Source organism: Penicillium odoratum (genome assembly GCF_028828045.1).
Source record: "Penicillium odoratum strain IBT 22623 chromosome Unknown utg000005l_segment0_segment0, whole genome shotgun sequence".
Classification (NCBI taxonomy): domain Eukaryota; kingdom Fungi; phylum Ascomycota; class Eurotiomycetes; order Eurotiales; family Aspergillaceae; genus Penicillium; species Penicillium odoratum.
The window spans coordinates 2,164,920-2,190,273 of NW_026643147.1; the positions used below are offsets into that span (position 1 = coordinate 2,164,920).

The 25,354-nt window shown below is 48.7% G+C and overlaps 11 protein-coding genes across 11 annotated transcripts; 1 reads left to right on the plus strand and 10 right to left on the minus strand.

Annotated features, from left to right (window-relative positions):
• Positions 1-540: 540 nt before the first annotated feature.
• On the minus strand, positions 541-1,455 carry N7520_006357 (PhzF family phenazine biosynthesis protein; the record flags this gene model as incomplete). Its single annotated transcript, XM_057140291.1, has 1 exon — positions 541-1,455. The coding sequence occupies one exon, from the start codon at positions 1,453-1,455 to the stop codon at positions 541-543; it is 915 nt and encodes a 304-aa protein (XP_056994297.1).
• A 374-nt stretch (positions 1,456-1,829) lies between these two features.
• On the minus strand, positions 1,830-3,028 carry N7520_006358 (glycoside hydrolase family 12 protein; the record flags this gene model as incomplete). Its single annotated transcript, XM_057140292.1, has 4 exons — positions 1,830-2,076; positions 2,130-2,551; positions 2,605-2,660; positions 2,749-3,028. The coding sequence occupies 4 exons, from the start codon at positions 3,026-3,028 to the stop codon at positions 1,830-1,832; spliced, it is 1,005 nt and encodes a 334-aa protein (XP_056994298.1).
• A 1,058-nt stretch (positions 3,029-4,086) lies between these two features.
• Positions 4,087-6,482, plus strand: N7520_006359 (glycosyltransferase family 2 protein; the record flags this gene model as incomplete). The annotated part of the gene is made up of 3 exons (XM_057140293.1): positions 4,087-4,386; positions 4,454-5,176; positions 5,229-6,482. 3 exons carry the CDS (start codon positions 4,087-4,089, stop codon positions 6,480-6,482), a joined length of 2,277 nt encoding a protein of 758 aa, XP_056994299.1.
• Positions 6,483-6,627: 145 nt separating this feature from the next.
• Positions 6,628-8,540, minus strand: N7520_006360 (uncharacterized protein; the record flags this gene model as incomplete). The annotated part of the gene is made up of 2 exons (XM_057140294.1): positions 6,628-7,061; positions 7,151-8,540. Coding segments are annotated over 2 exons (1,824 nt in total), but the record flags the coding sequence as incomplete, so codon positions are not given.
• Positions 8,541-9,762: 1,222 nt separating this feature from the next.
• On the minus strand, positions 9,763-11,556 carry N7520_006361 (MDR family MFS transporter; the record flags this gene model as incomplete). The annotated part of the gene is made up of 4 exons (XM_057140295.1): positions 9,763-10,509; positions 10,559-11,018; positions 11,068-11,405; positions 11,473-11,556. The coding sequence occupies 4 exons, from the start codon at positions 11,554-11,556 to the stop codon at positions 9,763-9,765; spliced, it is 1,629 nt and encodes a 542-aa protein (XP_056994301.1).
• Positions 11,557-11,927: 371 nt separating this feature from the next.
• N7520_006362 (beta-glucosidase) lies at positions 11,928-14,641 on the minus strand (the record flags this gene model as incomplete). The annotated part of the gene is made up of 3 exons (XM_057140296.1): positions 11,928-13,508; positions 13,563-13,814; positions 13,862-14,641. 3 exons carry the CDS (start codon positions 14,639-14,641, stop codon positions 11,928-11,930), a joined length of 2,613 nt encoding a protein of 870 aa, XP_056994302.1.
• Positions 14,642-15,290: 649 nt separating this feature from the next.
• On the minus strand, positions 15,291-16,192 carry N7520_006363 (peroxiredoxin; the record flags this gene model as incomplete). The annotated part of the gene is made up of 3 exons (XM_057140297.1): positions 15,291-15,728; positions 15,790-15,971; positions 16,027-16,192. The coding sequence occupies 3 exons, from the start codon at positions 16,190-16,192 to the stop codon at positions 15,291-15,293; spliced, it is 786 nt and encodes a 261-aa protein (XP_056994303.1).
• A 354-nt stretch (positions 16,193-16,546) lies between these two features.
• On the minus strand, positions 16,547-17,232 carry N7520_006364 (uncharacterized protein; the record flags this gene model as incomplete). The annotated part of the gene is made up of 2 exons (XM_057140298.1): positions 16,547-17,101; positions 17,158-17,232. The coding sequence occupies 2 exons, from the start codon at positions 17,230-17,232 to the stop codon at positions 16,547-16,549; spliced, it is 630 nt and encodes a 209-aa protein (XP_056994304.1).
• Positions 17,233-17,976: 744 nt separating this feature from the next.
• N7520_006365 (FMN-dependent alpha-hydroxy acid dehydrogenase) lies at positions 17,977-19,674 on the minus strand (the record flags this gene model as incomplete). Its single annotated transcript, XM_057140299.1, has 5 exons — positions 17,977-18,063; positions 18,132-18,205; positions 18,265-19,471; positions 19,532-19,590; positions 19,647-19,674. 5 exons carry the CDS (start codon positions 19,672-19,674, stop codon positions 17,977-17,979), a joined length of 1,455 nt encoding a protein of 484 aa, XP_056994305.1.
• Positions 19,675-20,446: 772 nt separating this feature from the next.
• N7520_006366 (uncharacterized protein) lies at positions 20,447-21,758 on the minus strand (the record flags this gene model as incomplete). The annotated part of the gene is made up of 3 exons (XM_057140300.1): positions 20,447-20,887; positions 20,940-21,017; positions 21,069-21,758. 3 exons carry the CDS (start codon positions 21,756-21,758, stop codon positions 20,447-20,449), a joined length of 1,209 nt encoding a protein of 402 aa, XP_056994306.1.
• A 1,646-nt stretch (positions 21,759-23,404) lies between these two features.
• On the minus strand, positions 23,405-24,919 carry N7520_006367 (uncharacterized protein; the record flags this gene model as incomplete). Its single annotated transcript, XM_057140301.1, has 2 exons — positions 23,405-24,805; positions 24,860-24,919. 2 exons carry the CDS (start codon positions 24,917-24,919, stop codon positions 23,405-23,407), a joined length of 1,461 nt encoding a protein of 486 aa, XP_056994307.1.
• Between the last annotated feature and the right edge of the window lie 435 nt (positions 24,920-25,354).

Genomic DNA, 25,354 nt, shown 5'->3' on the forward strand with positions numbered 1-25,354 from the left:
GCAGAGATCGATTGTATGACTACAATGGGCTTAGCGATGCCGATGCCGCTCGGCAAATAAACAAGCATCGGCTGCTGCGCCACTAATACCCCTGAAAAGTGTCAAGTATCTCTTGATAAGCTAGTTCTCCTTCAATTGCCGGTAATCAAGAGTCATTTTCAATCAAATTTAGTCCGTCGGTGATCCGGTCTCCCTCACGATAACCTATCAGAGGTAAAGATCGTCTGACTAAATCTAGTGACAGGTGACTGACAATCAGTCTAAGGATCTCGTATCAATCAGGTCATGTAGGAATGCCACAATTGATATTTAGCGGTAGTGATGGTCTGAATATCACGATCATAGAACAGGAATCCACTGTTCTCTGGACGTCAAGCCTCCCGATGTGATTGCTCGGTCGGAACTCGGCAGCTTCCGAATCAACAAATCCACATTTCCAACGAACAAAGGAAAAAGAACAAGGACTGAAGAACAAGTAATTGGAAATTTCAACAGCAGACAGAATTGGTTAATGTATTCTATTCTCCGATCTTTCAACGGTTATTCCCCGAACTGTTCCCTTCGCCAGTTCACGTTTCCAGTAATCCAACACCCCACCCCATCCCCACCATGTCTAAGACAGACCCGAATCTCCGATGGCTTTCCCATGGCCCACCCCTGTCTTACAAGGACAGGTTTTTCCGTTTCACGAGCCACAATTCCATTCTCCACGAGCCCGAATAACAACGCTGCGGCCGCAATCCCCGTAGCTGGATCCTCGACATACCCCGCCGATCTGGGAAACTGACGCGCCTCGAAGAGTTGTGCACCAGAATCCAGAACGACATAGGGGTATAGACCTGTCGAGCCCACTCTATCACAGACGCGCCGTATAGATTCTGGATCCGGGGTGAGAGTTTGTAGAATGTCGTGACTCTTCAGTGGGATTAGTGTTTTCGCACGAGATGTGCATCCATTCTGGATTTTGTATCCTGGTGCGAGATCCTCTTCTTTGAGACCGAGGCTGGAGAGGATTTCGAGGGTGTAGCTGTGGCGTAAATCATGTACGGTGCCTGTGGGTTGTGACACGAGGACCTCACAGGATGATGGGGATGAATCGTGGAGGACTTGGGCCTCCACAATGCCTGATAATGTGGAGATGCGGAGGTTTTCGGCGGAAGCTGGGGTTAACAGGCCTAGCTGATGGAGAAGCCAGATGGCGCCAACAGTGGCATGTCCGCACATTTCCATTTCTTGAGTTGGGACCCAGTAGCGCATTTTGTAGTGACAGTTGGAGTCTTCAGGAGCAGGAAGAACGAAACCGCATTCATGGCCGCTCTTTTGAGTGAGTGATTGCATCTCTTCTGAGGTTAAGTTCTCTGCGCCGAGGAAGATTGTGGCTGGATTCCCGCCATCACTGTCGCTGTCGATGGAAGATGGGAAGACCAAGAGTTCGTAAGCTTTAACGCTCTCCATGCTGGGCGAGATTGATTTATTCTGATGGTTGAAAATGGACCTTGGCTGCTCGAGGTTGTATAGCACTTCCAAGGTTGGGAAGGTGAGTCATCTCGGGGTCGAGTGTACCATTCAAGTGGATATCGCGAGTCTGCCACATGGAACTTCAATGTAAACATTGAAAGAATTCCTTCTTGGAAGTCACTAAGAGATCCTTCCATGGTGTCATTTGATCAAAGGTTCCTTCAACTAGTGGCAACCTTTGAAGGACATTGATTACATACTGTCCATATGGGCAGGCGTATTTCCTTGGCAACATCGCTCCAGTGGTCAAGTTTCAATAATTCGTTATTAATGCACAGATTAAATGCTATATATACATATGCCCAAACATCTCATGACTTCTTAATGTCGATGGACAACGCTGAAACGCCAAATGTAACGTTGCTGTTCGCAGAAAATGTTTCCGTGCCAAATTGGAGGATGCCCATGTAGTCTGCTTTGGAGGGATAATTGATCCCTGACAAAGTGTAGAGATCGGTGATTAATGGGTAGATATCACCCTCAAATTCCTCCGTCACCTCCGAGGCAATCCATGTTAGGACATTCTGGTTGTTGGAATTTGTGCCACTGTAAAGCTCGCTGTGAAATAGTCAGCAGACAGGACGTAGGAAACGAAGACGGAAGCGACTCACAATATAGTGCCATTGATGGTATGGTTTGTAACTACACCCGCCGAATGACCGATAGGATCAGTCGAACTGCCAAATCGTGCAAACCACACCATGACCTCGAATGCAGCACCGGTACTGTTCTTGGCGGTGGTCTTGTCGGTGTCAAAGAACATATCGACGGCGACATTGCATTGGAGTGATTCACTGTCGAGGGTGGTTACGTCGGTGGATGCCGCAACGGTATCGCCTAGGCCGTAGGTCCAGTGGAGATCAAAGGCGATCTCCTCCATCTGATCAAGCGCCATAGGCAGGACATCTTCGATTTGGATATTGGGGAATGCATGGACGGGTTGAGTCTCGGGACCGGGATCAAATTGCCAGGTCACTGACCAGTCCGGTGCTGTAGTCTTGGTCGCATAGGTCTCATTTTGGAAGGTAGTGACCTGGGAGTGATTAGCGAGGCCTATTGTCAACGGGTCCGAAACCAAGGACTTACATTCATACACAATGCACCAGTTGTCGAGTCGGTCACGCCCCACTGGTTAGGATTGACTACGAGATAGATCAGCAGTGTTCCCGACGATCGATCGGAATGTGGATAACCACAAAGCTGGGGAAGCCACAAAAAGGATAAACTCACGTGTGTATTGCTCTCCATCTGATGGCGGAGAGATACCCCAGGATGATTCACAGTATTGTTCGTTGGTGACGCCGTTATTGGTGATGCTGCCACTGCCTCCGGAGCCACCGCCCGTGCTGCCTCCTGAACTGTCACCAGTTCCGTCCGAGGACCCGTCGCTACTGAAGAGTGGTTTTTGGCCGGTTGCCGCGAGGTGACGGTCGATACCGACCAGGGTGCCCACAGAGCCTCCTAATGGAATGGCGAGCAGGATCGCGTTGACGAGTAATGTGAGGGCCATGCTGGGTGTGTTGAGGATACGGAGAGGGCTAAAATCTCGAAAAAAAAAAAGAAAACGCGGGCCTTTGAACGGGATGTGACTTGTTATCAGCGATCAACTAATGGGCTGGTTAATTGGCCAGTCCCAATGTCAGGGCCCTTGACCGCATTGAGTTTAGCGGCAGGTACTAAAGCGGGAAATCTATACCGTTAGTTTACCAGCGTAACTTCAAGTCATCTTAGCGCAGGGAAATAGCGGAAACAGTGGGAAGAGTGGAGACATTACGCCACGCATTCGCCCCCTGCGTATGCGCTACTCTGAATGCGGTTGAGATAAACACATGGACCCCGTCATTTTGATCCAGTTACTCCGTAGATCATTCGTTCATCTTCTGAGTACGTAGTGTGGCTGGGGCAACCAGATGATTCTAATTTAAAATAACGATAATAATAAAAATAATCTCTTGTTCATTAAAGTGATTTATTATTAAGTAAAACAGTAATTCACGCGACCACGGATCCAGACCAGGCAACTAAATTGGATTGGTCGAGTAAAAGATCGAAAAAAAAAATCGAATGATGTGGATCAGGAACCCGTGAAATTGTTTGAAAAAAAGTTTTTTTTGTTTGGATTCGATAGACCGGACAATCATGACGGAAGCGGATCTTTCCTATAGGGTGACATTAGTTACTATTTATACCGATTTTGATCGATGTGTGATTGGAAATTCAAGGGTCCCACGTATCACACTTGTAATCCCACTGTCGTAACAGTCATGGGGTTTCCCCGATTGGTCAAAATACAACGATTTCACCTAAGCCTCCCTCTTTGCCTAGATCTGCGCAAATGATAAGGCAGATTGACCTTTCGTCCCTACTTCCCGGCCTCTTGATTCTTCTTCCACTTTCACTTCCCCCCCAGCTTCTGAGAGGCTGTGACTACATTCGTTCACTTTTAAAAAATCAAAACTGTCTCAAGATTCCCCATCTTCAAACTTTTGCATACCACTCATCTTATCTTGATCCCCCATTCTTGAGATCGATAGCGCATTCTTGATACTCTCGGCGTGATCGCCCATCATGAGCGGGCAGACGGCCAATCTATATGGTCAGGAAGAAGAGGAGATGACCACCCTCCAAGGAAGTAATGGTTATCGAGGTGTCATGCCTACCAGTCCCAGCAACTTCGATTTCCAATTTCAAGACCTTCCCGCCCCAAGACCGAGGATGCCTTTCCGTGCCGGCCATACGGCTAGTCCCCGATACAGTCCACCGGAGTACAGCTCGGCAGGCTGGCTACAACCGACACCTAGGACCTCCGATGTGCCCGAAGCTTGGTCGGGCTCTCCTTATGACTCTCGTTCGACATCACCGACGTTGGTATGTATACTCAAACTGTCCGTCCGGTCGCAGTCAACTGGGAAACTAACGTGTTTCGTGGGAAAAGTATCAAAATACCCCAGTTCAACAAAGCGCCCAGAGTTTGGCGCCGCTAGTGAACGCCGCCTCACCAGGATTTGCCAAGGAGTGGGTGCAGACAGGTTCCTCATCCATTGCCCGCATCAATGATCGCGACGACGCAGAGATCTGGAAAGGATGGAAGCGATGGATCTTCTTCCTAACCCCCTTCCTCACCTTTGGTAACACTGCCATTTATCTTTTCTATCTTGGATTGCGGATCTACTGTATCATCCAGGCACAAAATGCCGCCAGGGTCAACTACGCCGGTGCCTGGGTCTTTGTCGCCATTGAAATCGCCGTCGCCATTCCTTCTCTCATGCACAATTGCTGGACAATGCTGGCATTGAAGAAACGCGGTCGCGCGAAGTTGCGGTTGACTGGAAACGATTGTCCGACCGTGGATGTCTTCGTGACCTGCTGCGGTGAGGATGACGAGGTAGTCCTCGACACTGTGCGGGGCACCCTCGATCAAGATTACCCGCAAGACCGATTCCGGGTAATTGTGCTCGATGATGCGAAATCGGCAAGCTTGGAAGAATCGATCAACCAGCTCACTGCAACCCACCCGAACATCTACTACATGGCCCGAGAGAAGGTCCCGGGAAAACCCCACCACTTCAAGGCGGGTAACTTAAACTACGGTCTGGATCAAGTGCATACCTTGCCGGGCGGCGCGGGCCAGTTTATGGCCGCGTTAGATGCTGATATGGTAAGTGCTTAATCGATTCAAGCACAGGCGCCTAGAAACTAACTCCTGCTAGATTCCCGAACAAGAATGGCTTCGCGCGGTGCTTCCCCACTTGTTGGTGGAGCCCAAGATGGCCCTTGCATGCCCTCCGCAACTCTTCTACAATACCCCTGCATCCGATCCCCTTGCACAGAGTCTCGACTTCTTCGTGCATGTCATTGAACCAATCAAGGATGCGCTTGGCGTGGCTTGGTGTACCGGTTCGGGATATGTTGTGCGTCGGGAGGCCTTGGAAGAGATTGGTAACTTCCCACTTGGCTCCTTGGCAGAGGATGTCGCAACTTCAACTTTGATGCTTGGCAAAGGATGGAAGACCGCGTACATTCACGAGCCGCTGCAGTTTGGTACCGTTCCAGAAGACTTTGGCGGTCACCTGAAGCAGCGCACTCGATGGGCTATTGGAACTGTGGATACCGCCTTTAAGCTGAAGTTCTGTCTATGGGGCGATGCTGTCCGTCAGATGAGCTTCGCTCAACGTTTCTCTGGATTCCTCTATGCGACCCTGAGCTTATACACTCTCCTCCTCACGGCCTCTCTGTTCGCTATCCCTATCATTCTCTTGTGGGGTAAGCAACTTGTTTGCTATGCCAACCAGGATGAGCTCCACTGGCTCATCTGGGCTTGTTTCGCGGCGACCCTTAGCAACCGTCTGTGCGAGTTTGCGCTGTTCATCCCTGCAGGTTACAACACTGGCCAGCGAGGTTCTCGTTACCAGCTGTGGATGTCGCCTTATATCGCCATTTGCATCGTCCGCTCTTTTATGCTGCCGAAGTGGCTTGGTGGTCAAACCCAGGCCTTTAAGCCCACCGGTTCCCTCGGCTCTGCTCTCAATGAGCGTGACCCGAAGACCCGCAAGAACTTGTTCGTTCGTTTGCGCGTCATTCTATTCAACTACATGGCTCTCTTCCACTTCGCATTCGTTTATGTCACTCTCATCGCGGTGGTCATCTCCTCTTACCGTTGCTTCGCAGTCGCGAGTGGTGTCAAGGGCGTTATCATCTGTTTGATCACACATGCCTTCTGGCCGCCATTGACTTTCCTTTTCATTTGCACTTCTCTCTGGACGCCGGTCTCCTACGCCATTGATCCCCCTTCGATGCCAGAGCGTGAAGACCTCTTGAACCGCGACCCTAAGACTGGAGTGGCCCACCCGACTACTAAGAGCAAGAAGATTGCTTTCGGTGGTCAGGCTGCCTGGTTCGAACTCCAGTATACGGTTGCGACGGCCGCCACGATCTTGATTTTTGTTTACTCTTTCTTCTGGTAAACTATTTAATGTATGAAATGTATATCACATCGGGCATGCGGAGTTACGAGACACGAATCTGAGGTCATTTACCCGTTCTCCAGGAGCCTTTTATCACTTTCTGGAACATTGGTCATGCTCTCAGAATGGTATTCTCATGTATCATTCATTTTTCTGTCTTCTGGCGTTTCTTGGGCTTCTCATCTTTGTCAAATTCCTTTCTCCAGGAGCCATTCATGACTTTGTTATCCTCTCCATGCAATCCAACATCATACGCATTCTTCATACTATCCAGACATATCTGCCTCCGTTGATCAAAATCAAACATCGGTTTTGGATAAGTCTGTCCATCCGAGGAATCACTTCCATCCCCCGTAACCCGACATCCCCACTTCTTCTGATCTGCAATAGGCGCTTTCCAAGGCTCATAGATGTACTTCTTATCAAACTTGCTCAGCTCAGGACAATACCGCCGAACAAAGTGCCCCTCCGGATCCCACTTCTTCCCAAAGGCAATCGGTGAGTAACAGCGGTAAAACTGTGCAAAGAAGGCTGTACAGGATAGCCACATCCAGTTTCCCACGTTGCAAGCTGTCTCATCTATTTTTATCCAAAATCAGTACTAGGCACCCCCACACGGAAAAGTATTTTGGCGGGTGGAGTAGCTATGCAGATATGAGGCAACTCACGATCAATCAAAAGTTCTTCGAATACTTCTGCACCCCGTTCCCAGCTTACGTAGCAGCCTCCACGCGTCAAGAAACAGGCGACACTATGCCTGCCGAGATGATGGATCCACCCTTCCTGCCTCAGCTGTCGCATCAAGGCGTCGATCCAGGGAAATCCCGTGCGTCCTTCTTTCCAGCGAGTGAACCATTCTTCTGCGTCGGCTGAATCGACGGTGTACCTTCTAATATCATCGAGATCGGCATCTGCAGCCCCGTCCAGGTTCCTGGACTGCAAATGCCAGTCGACCAGCCTTACAACAGGATTACCGTACGTTGTGGCGAACGCTGGACCCACGGCTGCTTGTGCACCAAAGTACATATCCCGAAAAAGCAGTTGACCAGGAAGGTTAGTAGGGATCGTCGATACCGGCTTCTTTTGATCCTTGCGCTTGTTCAGCACGTCTTGCACGTCCCACCAGAACTTGCGCACGGATAGAGACCCGAAATGAAGATGCGGCGACAACAGAGTGGTGGACTGTGGCTCAAAGTCTGCAGGCGAAGTATTGGGTTTCTCGAATCGACCAATATATTCCTCATTCTTGATAGATTTGGACAAGAGCCTCAGTGCCTCGGTTTCGCCGCCCCGGTGCGGTGTGGTCACAATCGAGGGTTTAATGCCAATCTCTTCGAGCGTTGGTACCCCGAAATCGTTGTTCGGGCCCATAATTCCCGTATACTGCTTATCCTTGCTAGTCCGATGCTCCGCATTCAAGTCGGGTTCCGCTTCGACATCGTCCTGCGTGATGCTATCCAGCTTCATCTCCTCCCAACCCAACGGATCAGGAATGCTCTCGGGCGCATCAAGCGGTTTTTCGGGTTTTCCAGAATTAATCTTCCCAGCAGCCTTCTCCACCTGCGACATACTCATCGTAGCCTTGCCTCCGTTCTTCGCAACCAGCTCATCGGGATCAAACAGGTTTCTTCCCATTCTCACAATCACCTCTACTCCGGCTTTCTCTGCTAATTGCAATACCTGCTCATCGCGCTCCTTCGCGTAGGAATCTGTATCCTTCTCAAAGACCAAATGCGTTACCCCCCAAGCCTTCCAAAGCTTTGGTAAAACGGTCTGTGGCGCTTCACGTACCACCCACAGCTTCTGATTTGCATTGAGCTTCTTGTAAGACTCCGAAAGATCGCTTTGACATTCTAGTAGGAAACGCCAGCGATTCGGGCCTACACGGGAGCGATAGACATAGTGCGGATCCCAAGTCCAGACTGGAATGAAGCTTGAGGGGTTTAGAGCGAGTGCAGCGTGTAGGGCTGGAGAATCATGAAGACGGAGGTCGGTTCGGTGCCAGTATAAGACTACCTTTGATGGTGATGACATTGTCTCTATTGGAGACAGACCGATCTACGACTTCGGGAGTAGTCAAAGGGTGAATTCTGAGATCAATTGAGATCGGGGTCGTACTGATTTACCGATCCCCGATGAGCTTAAGAGGTTATGACGTCAATATCATCTGGCGATCGTCGATTCATCCGTTCACATCACACATCACATCCCTTGCGTACTGGATAATCTTGATTTCAAAAAGTCTAGAGCATTCTATAGACTTAATATTCCTTGAAATCCAGTAATTCGGCCCGTTTGGCTGCTGCAGACTCGCGTGGGTCGATGTAGTCAATTCGATCGGAAGAGCACACATCCATCCTACCGTGCATTCCTCCTAAGTTGAGCTTCTTCTTGACATTAATATTTTATCACAGGTTAATGGAGCTATTACTAACTCACTCATTGTAGGCTTGGAACGTATGTGAGGGCCCACAACTTGAAGGAGGGACTCGTTGGTTCAATCGCCCCAGAAAAGATTCAACCTTCCAAGTAACTCTCGGACCTTCGAAGAGAAGTGATTAAAGCATCAGAACATTCAAATTGCTGCCCAATACGTGCATGGATTGACGCAAGTACACGAGGCGGAGAAATCGAAAACCCGCCTGGGCGGTTATGCGTGTGCTGATTCAGCCACCTGGACAACAACCTTGGAATCCTGGAAGCTTTACGCGAGTTACCAACTTTAGATAGCTACTGAGCTTTGTAAACCTGGCAAGGCTTGAGGTTGGAAAGAGGTTTAAATCCTACGTTGGCATCCAGAGACGGATTCCAATGATTTATATACCATATTGGACCGAGAAAATTCCAAAGTTTGACAAAATCAAGATTTAAGGCCCCAATGCAGCCTAATAGCAAGTGTTAAGGTTATTGGCAGCTATCTGAGTCCATTTAGTCCAGCTATCACGAAGTGGCGTGTGAAGTGGATCTCACCAGCTTGCAGACCTTTTCAGCCAGGATCCAGGATGACTCTCAAATTGGGTTATATTATCCATGACAGTAGTCCACCTGAGCTGGCCATTTCCGTGCGTCAGATTATAATCTTCGTAAAGATTGGTAATCTTCTTCCAATGCACTTTCTACAGACACTAGAGCTCCTCTTGGGGAGAGAGATCCACACATCCAAAATGTTCCGCAACGAAGGTGAAGTTGTATATGTCAGGTCAGTGTTCCCACCAGCAGTCAATGCATTTTTGGGAAGGAGAATGAACCCGGAAACAACTGGGTCATCGGCAGTCACTCGCTATGCAGTCTGAGTCTGGATACTCTCAATCACGGGTTGCTTCTCGCGGTTCAACCCGGTAACGGTTTCGACATGTTCCTCTCTTAACCGAGTCCTCAAAATGAAGAGAGAAAATATAACACCCAAGCCCGACATGCAGGTGTACAAGATCCACATATTCCGCATGCTCCACGCAAAGGCCTCTTGCACAGCCAGCAGCTGCACAGGATCCTCAATATTCTTGATATACTCAATGTTCGCCGCGGCGGAGTCACCTGTCATCTGTTCCGCCAAGCTTTCCGACATGCCAGTAGCCAAAAGACTGGCTTTCCTCTCTCCCATGCTATTCTGGAAGACGACACCACCGATGACGATCGAGCAAGCTGTAGCCATATTGCGAATGAAGCCGAGAGTAGCCGTTGCCGTTGCCGTCTCATCTTGAGAGACCATAGCTTGGAGAGCAATGATTGGAGTTTGGAAAAGAAGTCCGGCACCGCATCCACTGATAAATTGGTATCCGATGATTTCTCCGAGGGACGAGAATGCGTCGAGACGAATAAATAGACCGTTTCCGATGGTCATTAGAACAAGGCCTATCCAGATGAGTTCTCGGTATCTTCCTGTGCGATGAATGACCATGCCAGTGATCAAGCCTGAAAATGCCTCGGCAAGGACAAGCGGCAGAATCAGGATACCGGACCGCAATGGGGATGCACCTTTCACAGATTGCAGATAAAGGGGGATGTAGTACTCTCCAGCAACGAAGACCTACTTTGCCGTCAGTACCGTTCGAGCATGGTCATCGGAAAGGACTCACAAATCCATGCGCAAATCCCACAGCCAAACTTGCGATGTTCGAGATATGAGAGAAGATGTCCAGCGGCATTATAGGGTACTTTGCCAGCCGCTTCTCACTGTAAATGAAAATCAGGGAGCACAGGCTTCCAAAAACAATCAGGCAAATAACTTGGGGTGAGCTCCACGCAAATGCTTCACCTCCGAAGTCCAGGCCCAAAAGAAGCATCAGAGTGAGACCTAGGACCGACAAGCTTCCGAACCAATCGATCGCTTTGAAGCCATCCGCAATTTTGGTCTTGGGATTATGCACATCCAAATAGAAAAACAGAAGAATGAATGCGAGCCCAGAAATAGGGGGGTTGATCCAGAAACTCCATCTCCAAGTGACATATTCCGAGAATGCACCACCAAGCAGCGGACCAACTCCACCAGCCAAAGCCCACATAACCTCCATCAAACCAAGATAGAGACTCCGATGCCTTTCAATGGATTAGTATCTGAGTATGATCATTAGATCTCAGTACATACCGAACGCTAAACAGATCAGAAATGATAATTGTATTCAGCTGCAAGACTCCTCCACCGGCAATACCCTGCAGCGCACGACCAGCAATCAACATCTGCATGTTCACGGCAGCAGCACAGATAATCGAACTGATCAAGAACCAAGCCACTGCAATAAGCAGAATAAGTTTGCGGCCCCAAATATCCGACAGCTTAGCCCAGATACAGGACCCGGCTGCATTGGCCAGAAGATAGGCACCGCCGATCCATGTGTATCCCGCAGCAGAGTTAAATTTGGCTGCGATCGTGGGAATAGCAGTTGCGATGATGGTTTGGTCGAGTGCAGCAACAAACATAGATAACTATATGGTTATTTAGTGTGGAGAACAACTCAAGGAAAAAAGAAAAAAAATCTCTTTGGGGTCTTACGGAGAGAGCTAGCATGATGGCAGTGATACGTAGCTTTCCCCGAGGCGGGGAAGGAAATTCGATGACTTCCATCTCTGAAGCCATTGTGTTTGGTGCCTTCTCTTGGAATGTGGTGGTGCAAAGAAAGAAAATGTTTTCAACCCCAGATACCAAGATCCCATCCCCCGCCGGAGTGGAATCCGCTCTGCTTGCGGCTGGATCCGCTCTACACCCGAAGCGCTTTATGAGTCACATTTAATACGAGTATGTACAATGACTTCATTGCTGTATGAGTATCTTTTTTACTTGATTAATTTAAGTCACCTTCGCGTAAACATGGACCAAGTTATAATTTACAATTTACGGTCTACAGTTTACAGTCTGACATAGTGGAACCCGCGTTCTAATCTAAAGTTTACACATTATAAGAAAAACAATAAGGAACTAAGGCAATATATTTATGATAAGCTTAGTTCTCAAGAAACGGAGCATCCTGTACCGACTGAACAAAGCACTGGAAGATCACCAACACTATGACCAATCCAAATATTGATTCCCTCGCCATTGACAGGTGCCATCCAGTCCTGCACAACAACATCCCAGACACTGAGATCCTTCCGAGTGATTTCAAGCGTCAAAGTCTCACTCTGACCAGCAGCCAATTCTTCGGTCTTCTCGAACTGGCGCAGTTGACGGGATGGAGTATCGAGACCCAAGCTGGATGGAAGCTCCACGTATAGCTGTGCAACAGCCTTTCCTCGTCGGTTTCCTGTGTTTGTGACCGTAACATCGATCGAGAATGCAATGTCATATAGGGCTGGGTTACCACCTTGGCCACCACCGGCGCGCACCCCGGGCTGCTGTGTAGTATTGTAGCCATCGGGATAAGGATAGTCGTCTGATGCAGTGATTAACTGCGGGAGTTCGAGGTATGGGTAAAGGTAACGCCAAATGCGAGTAAAGCTAGTCGATGACCATGCCACTTCGGAAGGATCGGGAATGGAGGTATTATATGTTGGTGTGGCTCCTTGAGAGGGTCTTGTCGGAGGATAAGTACTGTCGATTGCCGTTACTACTGACAGAGAAGGACCTGAAAAGTTGAATGTGGTGTATGACAGTCCGTGGCCGAAGGGATACCGTGGAGTGATATTGGCTTGGAGGAAATGGCGATAATCGATATAAAGACCTTCGGTGAAAGTATCCTGAATTTGCCCAAGCGGCTGATCAATGATACTCACACTATCTGGATAGTCGGACTCGCTTTTTGGGACCGTGTACGGCATATGACCGCTTGGGCTGTAGTCGCCAAAAAGAACGTCCACTAGCGAGTCACCTGCTTCCTGACCCGGGAGATGGGCCACAAGGACTGATTTGACGGAGTCTAGCTCAATCCACTCTTCCATCACAATTTGGCCGACCGTGTGAATTACAACGACAACATTTGAAAACTTCTCCGCTGCTGCTTTGACCAGTTTATCGCCGTTGTGCCAGGCATTTAGGCCTGCCACAAGTCGGTCTCCGGGGTTACCGTCAACGGTGTAGGAGTTTTCCCCGGAGTCAGCATTGATAAAGACTATCGCAATATCGTCGGTATTGGTGGTGATATCAGATGGGAAAGAGTCGGTAATATAGAAGACCGCGTTCTGGGAGACATTTGCGATGGCCTCTTGAGGTGTGATGAGATACGGCAAGCTTGCGGAGCCACTGCCCCATCCCATGGTCAAAACACCTTTATCGCAACTTTGGTCAGTGCATGAGTTCAATCCACCAGAGTTTGACCCGGCATCCGTGCCAAAGACCTTAAGGGAGTCGTTGTAGCTTAAGGGAAGTACATTATCCTCATTCTTGAGAAGGGTGATGGCCTCGCGTGCAACAGCACGAGCAGTGATATTGTGATCTCCCTGAACATTGACGTATTGATTGACGACGCCAGTAGGAGAAAAGAGAGCCCCGGGGTAAAGCTCCCCAGTTTCGGCGTCGGTGTTAGAAGAGAAATTAGGTAGAGGGTAGTCTTTATCTTGACCAAATTGATACCAGGTCGCGACGATCCGAGTCACCTTTGCGAATTGATGTTAATAGGTGTATATTGCAAGGCCATGGCCACAACTCACCATATCATTAAGACGATCGAGTGGGACACTGCCATTGAGAACGGATCGAGATAGATCGTAGGCCCAATAACTGTCCCCAAGCAATGGCACAGAGCCATCGCCCGGCATAGACATGTCGAGGCCAGCAAGAGCGGATCCCACGCCACTGTAGTGACCCAGCCAGTCCGTCATAACAAAGCCTTGGAAGCCAAGTTCGTTCTTAAGGATATCGTTAAGGAGCTTGCTGTTCTGGCTACAGGCCGAGCTATTCACCTAGATAGTGTAAGGTAGGGCTTGGAAACGACAGGGCGAGAACTTACATCGTTATACGAAGTCATCATTGAGCCCACACCAACACGAACACCTTCTGCAAAAGGCCAAAGGTAAAGTTCATGAAGGGTACGATCATCAATATTGGATGAATAGCCTTTTGTAATAATGCTGCTCATCCGATACATCTCTTGCTCGTATCCAATAAAGTGCTTCAGTGCCGCAATGGCGCCGGTGCTTTGCATTCCCTTGATAGTTTGGGCACCTCCAATAGCTTGAAGAGTCGGGTCTGCGCCAAAACCTTCCCAATTACGACCCCCTCGGGGCTTGCGCCCGAGAGGTCCAACAACTGGGCCCAATTGAACATTGACACCCTTGCCTCGGGCTTCTTGACCGATCCCAACACCCCGATCATACATCAATTGTTTATTGAAGGTCGCACCAACCGTGATCCCTGCCGGAAATGCAGTGATATGATCCGTCTCCCGAATTCCCAACGGGGAGTCCTGTAAGCACAGATTCGGGATGCCGAATCGCGGCGCACTTCCAGTCTGACCGACACAAGGCCCCATGAAGAACCCTGTTCCGGTGGTAAGGTTCACCTTTTCCGCCAGTGTCATGTTACTGACAACCTGGTACGCTTTCTCGTAGGCATCTGACCAGTCTGATACCCAACCCCCGTGCGGGGTGGGATAGTATGGCGGCGAAGAATAATCGGCATCGTCGCGTGGGTTCAATTGCACAGGGTTTGACTCTCCATCCGTAACAGGCGTTGCGACCAGCACCTGAGGTAGGAGTGGCACGAGAGCCAGATGAGACCAGCGAGTCATGGTGTACAATGGGTCGTTTGTGTACGAATAACAGCAGGCCAGACTCGACGTCCCGTCCTGTGCGACTTTTCAGGCAGGATAGACATTTACAATGATTTAAGTTCGGCCTTATATACGACTATATACTTGTGCCGCACGAGAAAAGGAGAGGGGTATCGATAGATCCACGTGTGATAGGCACAAAATCAGGTTGTCATAATCCTGACACGGAGTAGATCGTCACTCCGTGCAGATTGACAGTTCGCTTGCATACTAGCCGATGTGATAGTGTAACGACGAAGCCCCGTTATAGGTGGATTATCTGCAGGTTTGGTTCCTGCAGTGCCGATCTCTCCCCGGATAATCAAACATTTCTGTCAGGGGAAGGCAAAAAGTGAGAATGGTGGCTGTGAACCACTGCTAGGCAATTATCCGAGATTTGTCCGATTTGAATTATTAGCTAGTATGGAGTAGTTAATGAACAAATGAATGATTCGCGTGCTGACCGTCGGATGGCGCAGTGGGAGTTAGCTCCGACTACCAAGATAATTGGTGGCTGATCCCATGTGATTCCAAAAATAATTTTCTTGAGGCAATTCCCTGTTTTGGGACACAACCTGGACTGTGCCAACTCATTCAATTGTTTACAGGTAAAGACTCGCAAATTTGTTTAGACCTTCGTGTACCGCAGGTAAGGCTTAACCTCACGAACCTCACCAAACTTCTTCTTCGCGTCAGGGGTTGAGACAGAAGGGGGAACGATCACGTCATCACCCACTTGCCAGTCGATTGGCGTGGTGACGCCCTTCTTGTCGACCGTCTGCAGAGAGTCAATCACGCGTAGAACCTCAGCAGAGTTGCGGCCAGTCGAAGCGGGATACATCATCGTCAGACGGATCTTCTTGCTTGGGTCAATGATGAAGACAGAGCGGATAGTGTACGCGATACCCTTCTCGTCAAGGTTGTCTAGGTCCTGCTGATCAATCATGTCATAGAGAAAAGCGATCTTGCGATCGGCGTCGGCAATGATGGGAAACTGCAGGTCAGTCGAAGCACATTCGTTGATGTCCTTGATCCATTCGCCGTGAGAGCCAATATCATTCGCACTCTAGAAGAAGGGTGTCAGCTAAGAAACACCTGCTTACCCATCACTGCGTATTGAAACCCACCAAGCCAATCATCTTCACACCACGCTTCTCAAACTCATTCTTCAGCTTCGCGAAGGCGCCCAATTCAGTCGTGCAGACGGGGGTGAAGTCGGCCGGGTGGGAAAAGAGGATGGCCCAGTTGTTTCCAATAAAGTCGTGGAAATCAATTTCACCCTTTGTGGTCAACGCCTTGAAGTTGGGTGCTATTACATGTCATTACTATCCGTTGACCAAGAATTCGTTCCAATTTCACTATACCAGTTGATCCCAGACGCAGACGCGGCTGTTCCTGGGTAGAAGCCGCAAAGAACCGGCGGAGGGCCGGCTGAGTCCGGGGTATGCCGGAGAGACTGGTCCATTTGGGAGCACAAGAAACAGCACGATGGGCACGGAATGCCATTTGAGGGGCAGTAATTGAAGTCATGTTGTGTGGTTGTTGAATTGAAGAGGGTCTATTCCCGCGAAAGCGTCAAATAAATACTTAACTAGTAGTTACATCATCGCGGGGATTAACTATCTCCCAAGCACACAAGGACAATCTAACCACATCGGGAAATAAGCTATGGCAAATCTACAATCAATTGGAGACATTACTAAGGAAAGTATATCCATGATGAGAATAAGGAGCGAAGACCAACAACATTCACATAATTTCATTCAGTATAATCTTTCACTTATTACACCAAAATTCGTTAAACATAGGAAAGGGGAGAGCAATAATCCTTCATGAGAGTACAGCCTTTCTCATCAGTATCAACAACTAAGCAGAGAATATAACCTAAAGTGCAAGCAAAGCAGCAGCAAAGGCAGCGCCACCGAGAACGCTACCGGCAGTGGCAATCGGTGCCGCGTTCCTCGTCGAATCATCAGAAAAAGTAGATGTCGATGTCGATGTCGATGTCGATGTTGATGTCGCCTCCTGGCTATCACCGTTGTAATCACTAGTGGATGTCGCGGTCGCCTCATTGGTGGCTGGACCGGTAGTGGTAGTGGTAGTAGAGGAAGAAGAACGACCAGAGGACACGGCCGCTGAAACAATGCTCGAGTATCCGTTCGCGGTGAATGGGACCCGGGTGATGCAGGTGGGCTCGTCGCTCCAGGTCACAGTTGGGCCTCCGTAGTTGCTGCCAGTGCAGAAGGGAAAGCAGTCTGAGAATCGGACATCATTTGCAACGTCGCGGTAATTGTCATAATCCATCACACAGCAGTAGGGCTGGTTGTCCTCTTCCACAGAGAGGGATCCGTGGCAGCATTTGTCGTTCCCGTTGTAGTTGACTGGTATCCATTCGTTAGGGCAGTTGGTGACGAGACGCTTTCCAAGCAAGGTGTTGCCCTGACTTATGTTAGCTGGGTTGGATGGGTAGACCAATGATTTTCGAGGTTCCTTACCAGGTTTAAGCGAGCGTTTGCAGCGACAGCAAGCGAGAGCACTGCTGGAATGACAAGATTTTGAATAGAAGGCATTTGGAAGGGACGTGTCTTACAATTGGGTTGATGATTGCGACTTTGAAGTGACTGTGAATGGATTTTAAATTTTTGGTTGACCTCATGGTTTTATATTGTTGAGTGGTGCACCGAACTTCAATCTAGGAGTCGTGAAAATTTTCAGGATTGATAGATCATATCCAGTGAGATGCAACATATCCTGAAATTTTTGAAGGAGACAATTGTGATTCGACCTCGTAAGGAAGGATCTTCAAAGTCCCACTAATTGCGTGTGTGGAGGAACTCCTTACGGGTACCCATGTGGCATCCAACCCATCATGCCAATTCGTGGGCGCGATAGACTTGTGAATGATGAACCAGTACTTTTTGAAACTTATTAGTGCAGCATGAAAAATGAAATAGCTTGCTGAGATATCCCTTGAGCATCGTCGATCATTACTATGTGCGATCTGCAAGGGATCTAGCCTATTGAAATGATCCGCTAGGGCGTTCGCAAAAATCCCCGTTGAGTGTAGATCAGATGTTAAGGGCTTTTGAAACCCTTGCTTTGATCACGTTTAATCATCTGTGACGTAAAATTATCGATTTGAGTTATTTGAGCAGTGCTCGGTGCTCTATATAGCCCCGAGCGAAAGTACCCATGAAGCAAGGACATCTTCCTTCCCAATGTGACTGTGGCATTTCATTACCTAAGCAGGTAATTGATTATACATATCTAATTTAAATAATATTCACATCATGACTCAAGGATGGAAGGAAAGCCTAAAGCTTTGACAAATGGGCCGCCCGACAGGCTGCAAGGTCTGAAGGCCCATCAAAGATCTGTTGCTCTGCGAAGCGGGTGTTGATCTGAAAGCAGGTATTAGAGGCGTCAAGGAAGTGTAGAATAAAATCATGCTGAATGGAATTGTGCTCACATGTTGCATTCCAAGTTGCTCAAGCTTCTCAACACCAAGGAGTCTCATACAAGTCTTGGTCTCGTCGGCCAGGACTACAACGCAAGCGATACAGTCAGTGGTTTGTTCCAGTAATAACAGACCCCGAACTTACTCTGTAAAACTCTCTTCACCCCATCCACACCCCCACCCGAAAGGCCAAATAGTGCAGGTCGCCCAATGCCAACACCTTTTGCACCAAGGCAAATGGCCTTGACCACGTCGGTTCCTCTCCTAACTCCTCCATCCACCCAGACTTCAATTTTGTCAAATACTTCAGGGCAGTATTTGCGGATTTCAAGTAGAGTGTGCACGACAGGAGGAGACGTGTCAAGGGACCTGCCACCATGATTTGAAAGGATCACGGCCTTCACTTGGGGCCGATGAAAGGAAGCAATATACGCATCTTCATGGGTTTGAACGCCCTTGAGAATAACAGAGAGACTGGTGTGTTTGGCCAACCACGCAAGAGTCTCTGTCCATGTCAGCGTGGGATCCAACCCGGCAAATGCCTTTTTATCTCGAGCTTGCACCGAGCCATCGGTGGATTTCCAATCATCTGTAATCTCATCAATAACATTACCGCCACGCTGGTCATCCTCTCTCTTGCCCATTACGGGAGTATCAAGAGTCAGAACAATGAACTTGATCGCAGCCAATTTGTTGATTCGTGCAATCATTCTCTCACTCTTGGTTCGGTCTTCTTGTACGTACAACTGCCAGCCGAATACTTGTTCTGGGGAGGCGTTAGCAACAATCTCCTCGGGCGTCATGGAGGCGCTGTTGGAAATTATTTGCAAGGCCCCAAAGGCGCGACATGCCTCGGCAATTCCTGCTTCGCCAGATGGATGCCCCAGGCGAGCTTGAGCTGCTGGAGATATGTAAATAGGCAGAGCAACGTGGTTGTCTAGTAACTTTGTATTTAGGCTGCAATTGGCGCAGTCAATGAAGATCCGTGGTCGCAAAAGAATAGAGCGGAACGCCTCTGTATTGAGACGTTTGGAGATCTTGTCGTCGGCAGCAGAGTAGTAATATGCCCACGCCTTCTTGCTTAGCTTTGCTGTAGCCAATTCTTCGATCTCGTCCATGTTCAAAAGGGCATCGACATGAGGAGGATCATCAGCTTTCGGGGAAGTCACAAGGAAAGACTCTTTCTCGGGTAGAGTCGCTGGATTAATAGTCCCCAGAAGAGCCTCGGGTTTGAGGTTATCTTCTAAAGTACCGGCTGGGTGGACGGGATCAAAATCCTCAGTTGCATCTTTGCCTGCGAGCTTGAGGATGACATTTGCACCTCCAGGGTGATCAGCAACGAAGTCGGTCACCTAAAATATGACGTGACTTTTTGTTAGAAAGAGAAAGCACAACAATTGTGATGTCCTCACATCAAACACCTTGCCATACAAGATGACCCAGCAACTCTTGCGGTTATCATGTTTAGCCACTGTAACTCAGTTAATGAATTGATAAATACTTGAAAGTAAAAGAGAGTTGGCATACCTTCGGCAAAATCAAATACTTTCCCCATTTTCAAAATGATAGATTCTGGTAAGGAAACAATGATTCAGGAGGTTCCCAGAGCGGCGTTTAAAAGTAGCGATCGGAGTACGGAGTCCTGGCCGACCAGCCGGAAGCAAAAGTGGGGGTTGACCCCATGGTCACTGTGGAGTCAGTCGTATTCTCCGCATTATCCAATAGACGATAATGTTTTACCGAGAGAAAACCAGCCTGGGTAAAAAGCGTGGTCTTTTGAAAGCCGCCTTCACTATTCCTATGAGGATTGCACGCCTAGTTCTCCGGTATTGGAACCGAGGTTGCTTTAGTGCTTTAGTTCTCCGACTGCTGCGAGCTCGTCCAAAAGCCCGAGGCGGTCGCAGATCGCCGGAAATGTCCTCGGTCGCTTAGATCACGGCCGTCTGGGACGCACCGACTCCACTCGTTCGATCGTGAAGGCTCAAGGATATACTTGTACAAGGCATCGATGAATGTGATAGAATGCTGATAGAGTCACCCTATTTAAGCGGCAACACCTTAGATTCAAAGAATTTGTTGAACGCAGCCGAAAGTTTGCCAATACCAACTGAATTGGGAGAGTCAAGAATAAATCAAGCTTTTCACAGAAATAAAGATCTTGAGTGCCTTGACAGAGAAGTATACTTTAAGAAAAGATGGGCTCACGAAGAACCCCATTTCAGGGACAACAGAGGATAATTTCGTGTATTTTCTGAGAATGTTGAGTGTTGAAGGTAGAAGTTAAACATTTCCTATTTAAACTATGTATACACAGAGGCTTCTGGGATTCACGCCGGGATTGTCGTAGTGGTCACAGTCACGTCGGCAGCTAACAGTGCGGCAAACGCCTGCCTCTTCTGTTCCTCACTCAACTCAGGGTTGTTATGGATCGTCATGACCTTCTGAGAGAATTTCTTGCGCCTCTCTGCCAGTGCGCGAGCTGCTTCTCTCTCCGCTTCAGCTTCACTTTCGTCCTCTCCCACAACCTCATCGCCTTCAACGACAACTTCCTCTTCAAACTCAGCGTTCTCCTCCTCTAGTTTCTTCTGCTCCTCCTCTCTCGCCTTCTGCTCGACCTCCCTGTCAATCTTCTGCTCTCCGACCACATTTCCGTTTTCATCGCATACTGGTCTGAAGAACTCTACACCAGTCTGGTTTCCATTCTCGTCGAAAACGGGCTTGGCATACTCGACTGAGTCGGAGGCTTCTCTTTGGACTTGGGTGAGGGGCTGTAATCATGTCAGTGCTAGGTCCATTTGGGAAGCCATTCGAGATACTTACGTTCTTGCTATGGAACATCTTGAACCGATGAAGCCTGAAGCTAGCTCCACCGTACGAGACAACAAGCGCCTTGTCCTCCTTCGCAGGGTCAGCTGTTGAAACAAATTCAAGGTAAGCGGGAATTCAAACCTCGGAAGCTTTATATGTCGTCCAACCCTCATTGTTGCTCTTAGAAGTCGAAGACCCACTGGTTCCGACCTTTCCAATACCAGTGGCTCCAACATCAATTCCGGCGCTGGTATCACGATTATGGGCGCTCGTCATGGTAATGGCACACTCTTGAGTCGACCAGGTCTTCTTGATCGCCCATAGGCCATAATCCTTGATATAGCTACCCCATGGTCCTTTCACCAGAGTTTGTGCGTTTTGCTTGACCCAGTCCGTAATCACGTCTCTGCATGGAGCCTTGAGGAACTCGTTCACCACAACAGAGTCATCCGTGATGAGAGCTGCTTTACCAGTCTTTCCCCATTTGTTCTTCGCTTCGGCGGATACATCGACCGGGGCAGCAGTAAGAGCACCCGAGAGACCTCCCGTAAGTCCAAAGCTGGCCTCGGCCTCTTTGCTCGAAGTGGTGGTTTTCCAAACGCTCTCAGAGGGTTTATCATAATAGACCGCTTGGCTAGGAGCCTTGTAGCCATCTTTCTCGGGACGACCGGGAACTGATAGATCGGTAATGGTGTTCCAGAGTCCATACTTGTCGAAAAAGCCGACCGCACCGGGGTGGAGCTCACTAAACCGCTGGGGGATGTACAGGTAGTTGCCATGGCCATTCGGCTTCATGAGCTCGGCATACTCCTCGGGGATGGTGATGGTCATTATAGCGGTTATGATTGATATGTTATTTGTGATATTTGAATTGTATCGTTGCCTCTGGTGCTGGAGGGGCAAGTCGTTTAAATACCTCGCTGAAGGTAAGTGGGTCAGACCTGAGCTGAATCGTAATCTTCAAGTGACGATATTTCGAAAGGCGATCTGATGTAATAGACTTTGGACTAGTCTTAACTAAGAGTACAGACAGATGATCTTCAGCCCCTCCGTTCGTCAGTCCGTTCGGTAACCTTTGCTATCCAGATCTTAGAGATCCCACCCTGAAGATGACGATTAAGGGTATATGCTTATAGTTCAAAGCAGCTATCTGTTCAAAGAGACTACTGGTATATAGGAATTGTGAAATGCATACTGGCCAGACCTCTAGAGCATTTTGCCCATGGTTAAGCGCACTTGATGTCAGCTTGTTACCTAGCAGGTACCTCCGATCGTCGATAAGTGCGTCATAGTTTGCCGTGATGACATAGAACGATCCACACCATACGGAAAGCCTCATCCCCCCTCCTCAGAAAAGCAAGATAAAAGAAACGCAAAGAAACCATACATGCCCACTAGACATAGATCGGCAACTGGTTCATTTTTTCAACCAATATGATACTCACTGGGCGCAAACTCCACATATGTAGCTATCTTTATCGGGAAACGATAGGTCGCATGAATATCGTCATCGCGAACTGATACAGCGACCAGCCTTGGAGGCGACAAGGTGTGCATTTTAAGTTTTCCAGGATTCCTATAATCCGGCATATGTCAATCAATGCAGTTCAAGTGTTGAGTTATTGATAGGCACGGATGTTTTGAATGTTGTGGATATTTGTGCATGTTCTCCACCTGGGCACATGTGCACCCGTGCAGTTGGAGGCTTTCTCAACGACCTGTGCCGGGATCCAGTATATATAGATTAACCCCAATCTCGAGGCCGATAATTTCCATGGTTTTGGAAAACTTTCTATAAGAACCAGAGTCTAAAATTAAATTTGAAAATTCATTGTTTGTTTACTTGTGGAACTCGGGCTTGATGAGGTTTAGCGCTAACTCCGCTGCTCTGCCTGAGGCCCCAAACTATGAAAGCTGCATATGCCTCCGAAGGTTTGGAATATAAGAGAAGTCTATGCTGCAGAAGAAATTTTCCGTCAAGGTACTTGATGAAGTACCAGGTTTCAGGGGTCACGCTCAAATGCAATAATTTATCTTCGGTCTAGGAATAGACTGAGCAACTACCTAACGCTAGCAATAAACGTGAAATTAAAATGCTCCAAACCTCCAAATGCATCACAAATTCACAACAGAAAAAAAGAACGCTTGAATATGATTTCATAAATCCCACCTTATGAATGTTTGCATAGGGACATTTCGGACTCGCGTTGGGTTCGGTGATTTAGCGCTGCCTCGAATTTTGCTCTTCATTATTCCCCATGAAACGAAATGACTGATAACAGGTACCATGTGCATACCGAGGAGAAGAAAATGCGAAAGCACATGCAATGAGAAAATCAGGTCGTGATCACGACGGGACATGTCTGCGGGGGGTTTGATGTGGCAAGAAAATGTACAATGTTGAGCCAATGAGAAATGGAAAAGGCTATCTGTCGTATATAGGGTTGAAAGAGATTGTTTTTTTAAACAACGGATGTTTAAGCCGTAAACATCAGGCGCAAGCGGCTTGGGCCCTTCTTCTTCTTCTTCTCGCTCGGTCGCTTCTCCTTTTCTGAAACATGGCTGCCAGACTTGGAAGGCGCCCTACTAGGCGCTCTGCTTGGAGCTCTGCTGGGCGCTTTGCTTGGGGCTTCACTTGGGGCTCGACTTGGGGCTCGACTAGGAGCCCTGCTAGGAGCCTTGGATGATTCTTTGGTAGATCTGGCGAAGATACTCCCCGAACTTTTGGGAGCGGACTTGGATTCTCTCCTAGAATGTCCTTCAGAGTGTCCATGTGCATGTGATCTGGATGTGCGCGACCGACGAGAGCGACGGGATGAGGCCATTGAAGCATCATCATCGAACTTGAATCGTGGATCTCTCTCCATGCGGGCCGTTGTAATGTCGATTCCAGACAAGGCGGCGGCTCGTTGAGTAATGAACTCGCCATCTACTGATGTGCCCATGCTGACAGCTTCAATGTCTGCCACACCACGTCTCCACATCTCGACGCGGCTCTCCGATTGCACATTGAGTTCCATCAACTCCTCCATCTCCGGCTCCTCTTCTGCGCCTACCTCATCACCCTCGAGTGGCTCTTGAGTAATTCCAGTAGCACCAGCCTGGATTTTCTTGATGATCTTGTATCCTCCAAACATGACCACTGTCACTCCTAATCCGACACCAGCAGCAATCAGGAATTGTGGACTTGCCAGTAGAGCCCAGATTGCAGGGGCAGCGGCCTTAAATGCAGTAAGCGCCGTTGGGGCCATTTTGCTAGCGACATTGCTGATTTCCGCTAGAGTGAGAGCGACAGCAGCCATCGCATCCGGGTTCTTCTGAAGATGGGCGATAGTGGCGGTTGCGCTGTGCTGCATACAATGCGCCTCCTCCAAAAGCCACTGTGCCTTAGTTACCAGACCATCCAGCTGCTTTTGATCTTCCGGATTTTCCACCGGAGGACGGTATTTTGATAGTGTGTCCGGGTGAGCATCCCCGTATGCAAGATCCATATCAATGTAGGCATCGGACTTAGAGCGGGCAGTTGTTGGTCGAGCCTCAGGCTCGCGAAGCGCGACTTCATGATGGGTATGTCTGCGGGGAAGCTCCGTTGGCGGATCAAAGACATATTCGGCCCTCGAGGCACCCGAATGCAAATCCTGCTCGTATCGAGATGAGGCACGCCGATGATGCACACTGCGACTAGATTGATGTCGTGACCTCGACGCATGACTTCGCCGTGACGGTGCTACTGATGGGGAGTCATCGATCTGGTAGGTGGCGAGAGCCTGCAGTACCTGCTGCTCTGCAATCTTGGCATTGCGCTCCGAGTCAAAATGGGCCTTTCGCTCGCGATAGGCAGCCTTTGCGTGACTGAAGACGCCGAACAGTTGTTTACTCTGTTGCTGTCAGGATAACCTTCGATTGGTTCATTTGAATCCGGGCCAGCTTACCGTGCTAACAACCTTGCCGGACTTGTCAATCACAGCGATTGTCTGGCCGAGCGGCGCCATCAGAAAGGATCGTCGAACGTCAAACTCATCAGATAATTTTTGTGATGGGTAAAAGAGCGGTGTGAGACACTAGTGATTCCAGCTAAATGATCTAAAAGCCAGGATATAAATGAATGGTTGAAAGGCAATAAAAAGAAGTAGATCCTGAAGTATAAATTGAAATAAGATAGGGGCAGAAAAGATTTATTAGTACGGAGTACCCAAGCTGATTAAGCTGGTTATTTTAAACTCCAGTGAAAAGACCGGTCAGGTCCGATTGGATTTTGAGATATCGTTACTTATGGGGAACAGCGATGGGGGGAAATGGAGGAGGCTGGGGGGGGAAATAACGATGGCATCAGCGTGCAGGAGCAGGAGTTGGGCAGAGTAGCGAACGGTAGCTGCAGGTAGCAGGACCATAAGGCAGAATTGGGTTCCAGTGATGCGAGAGGTAGA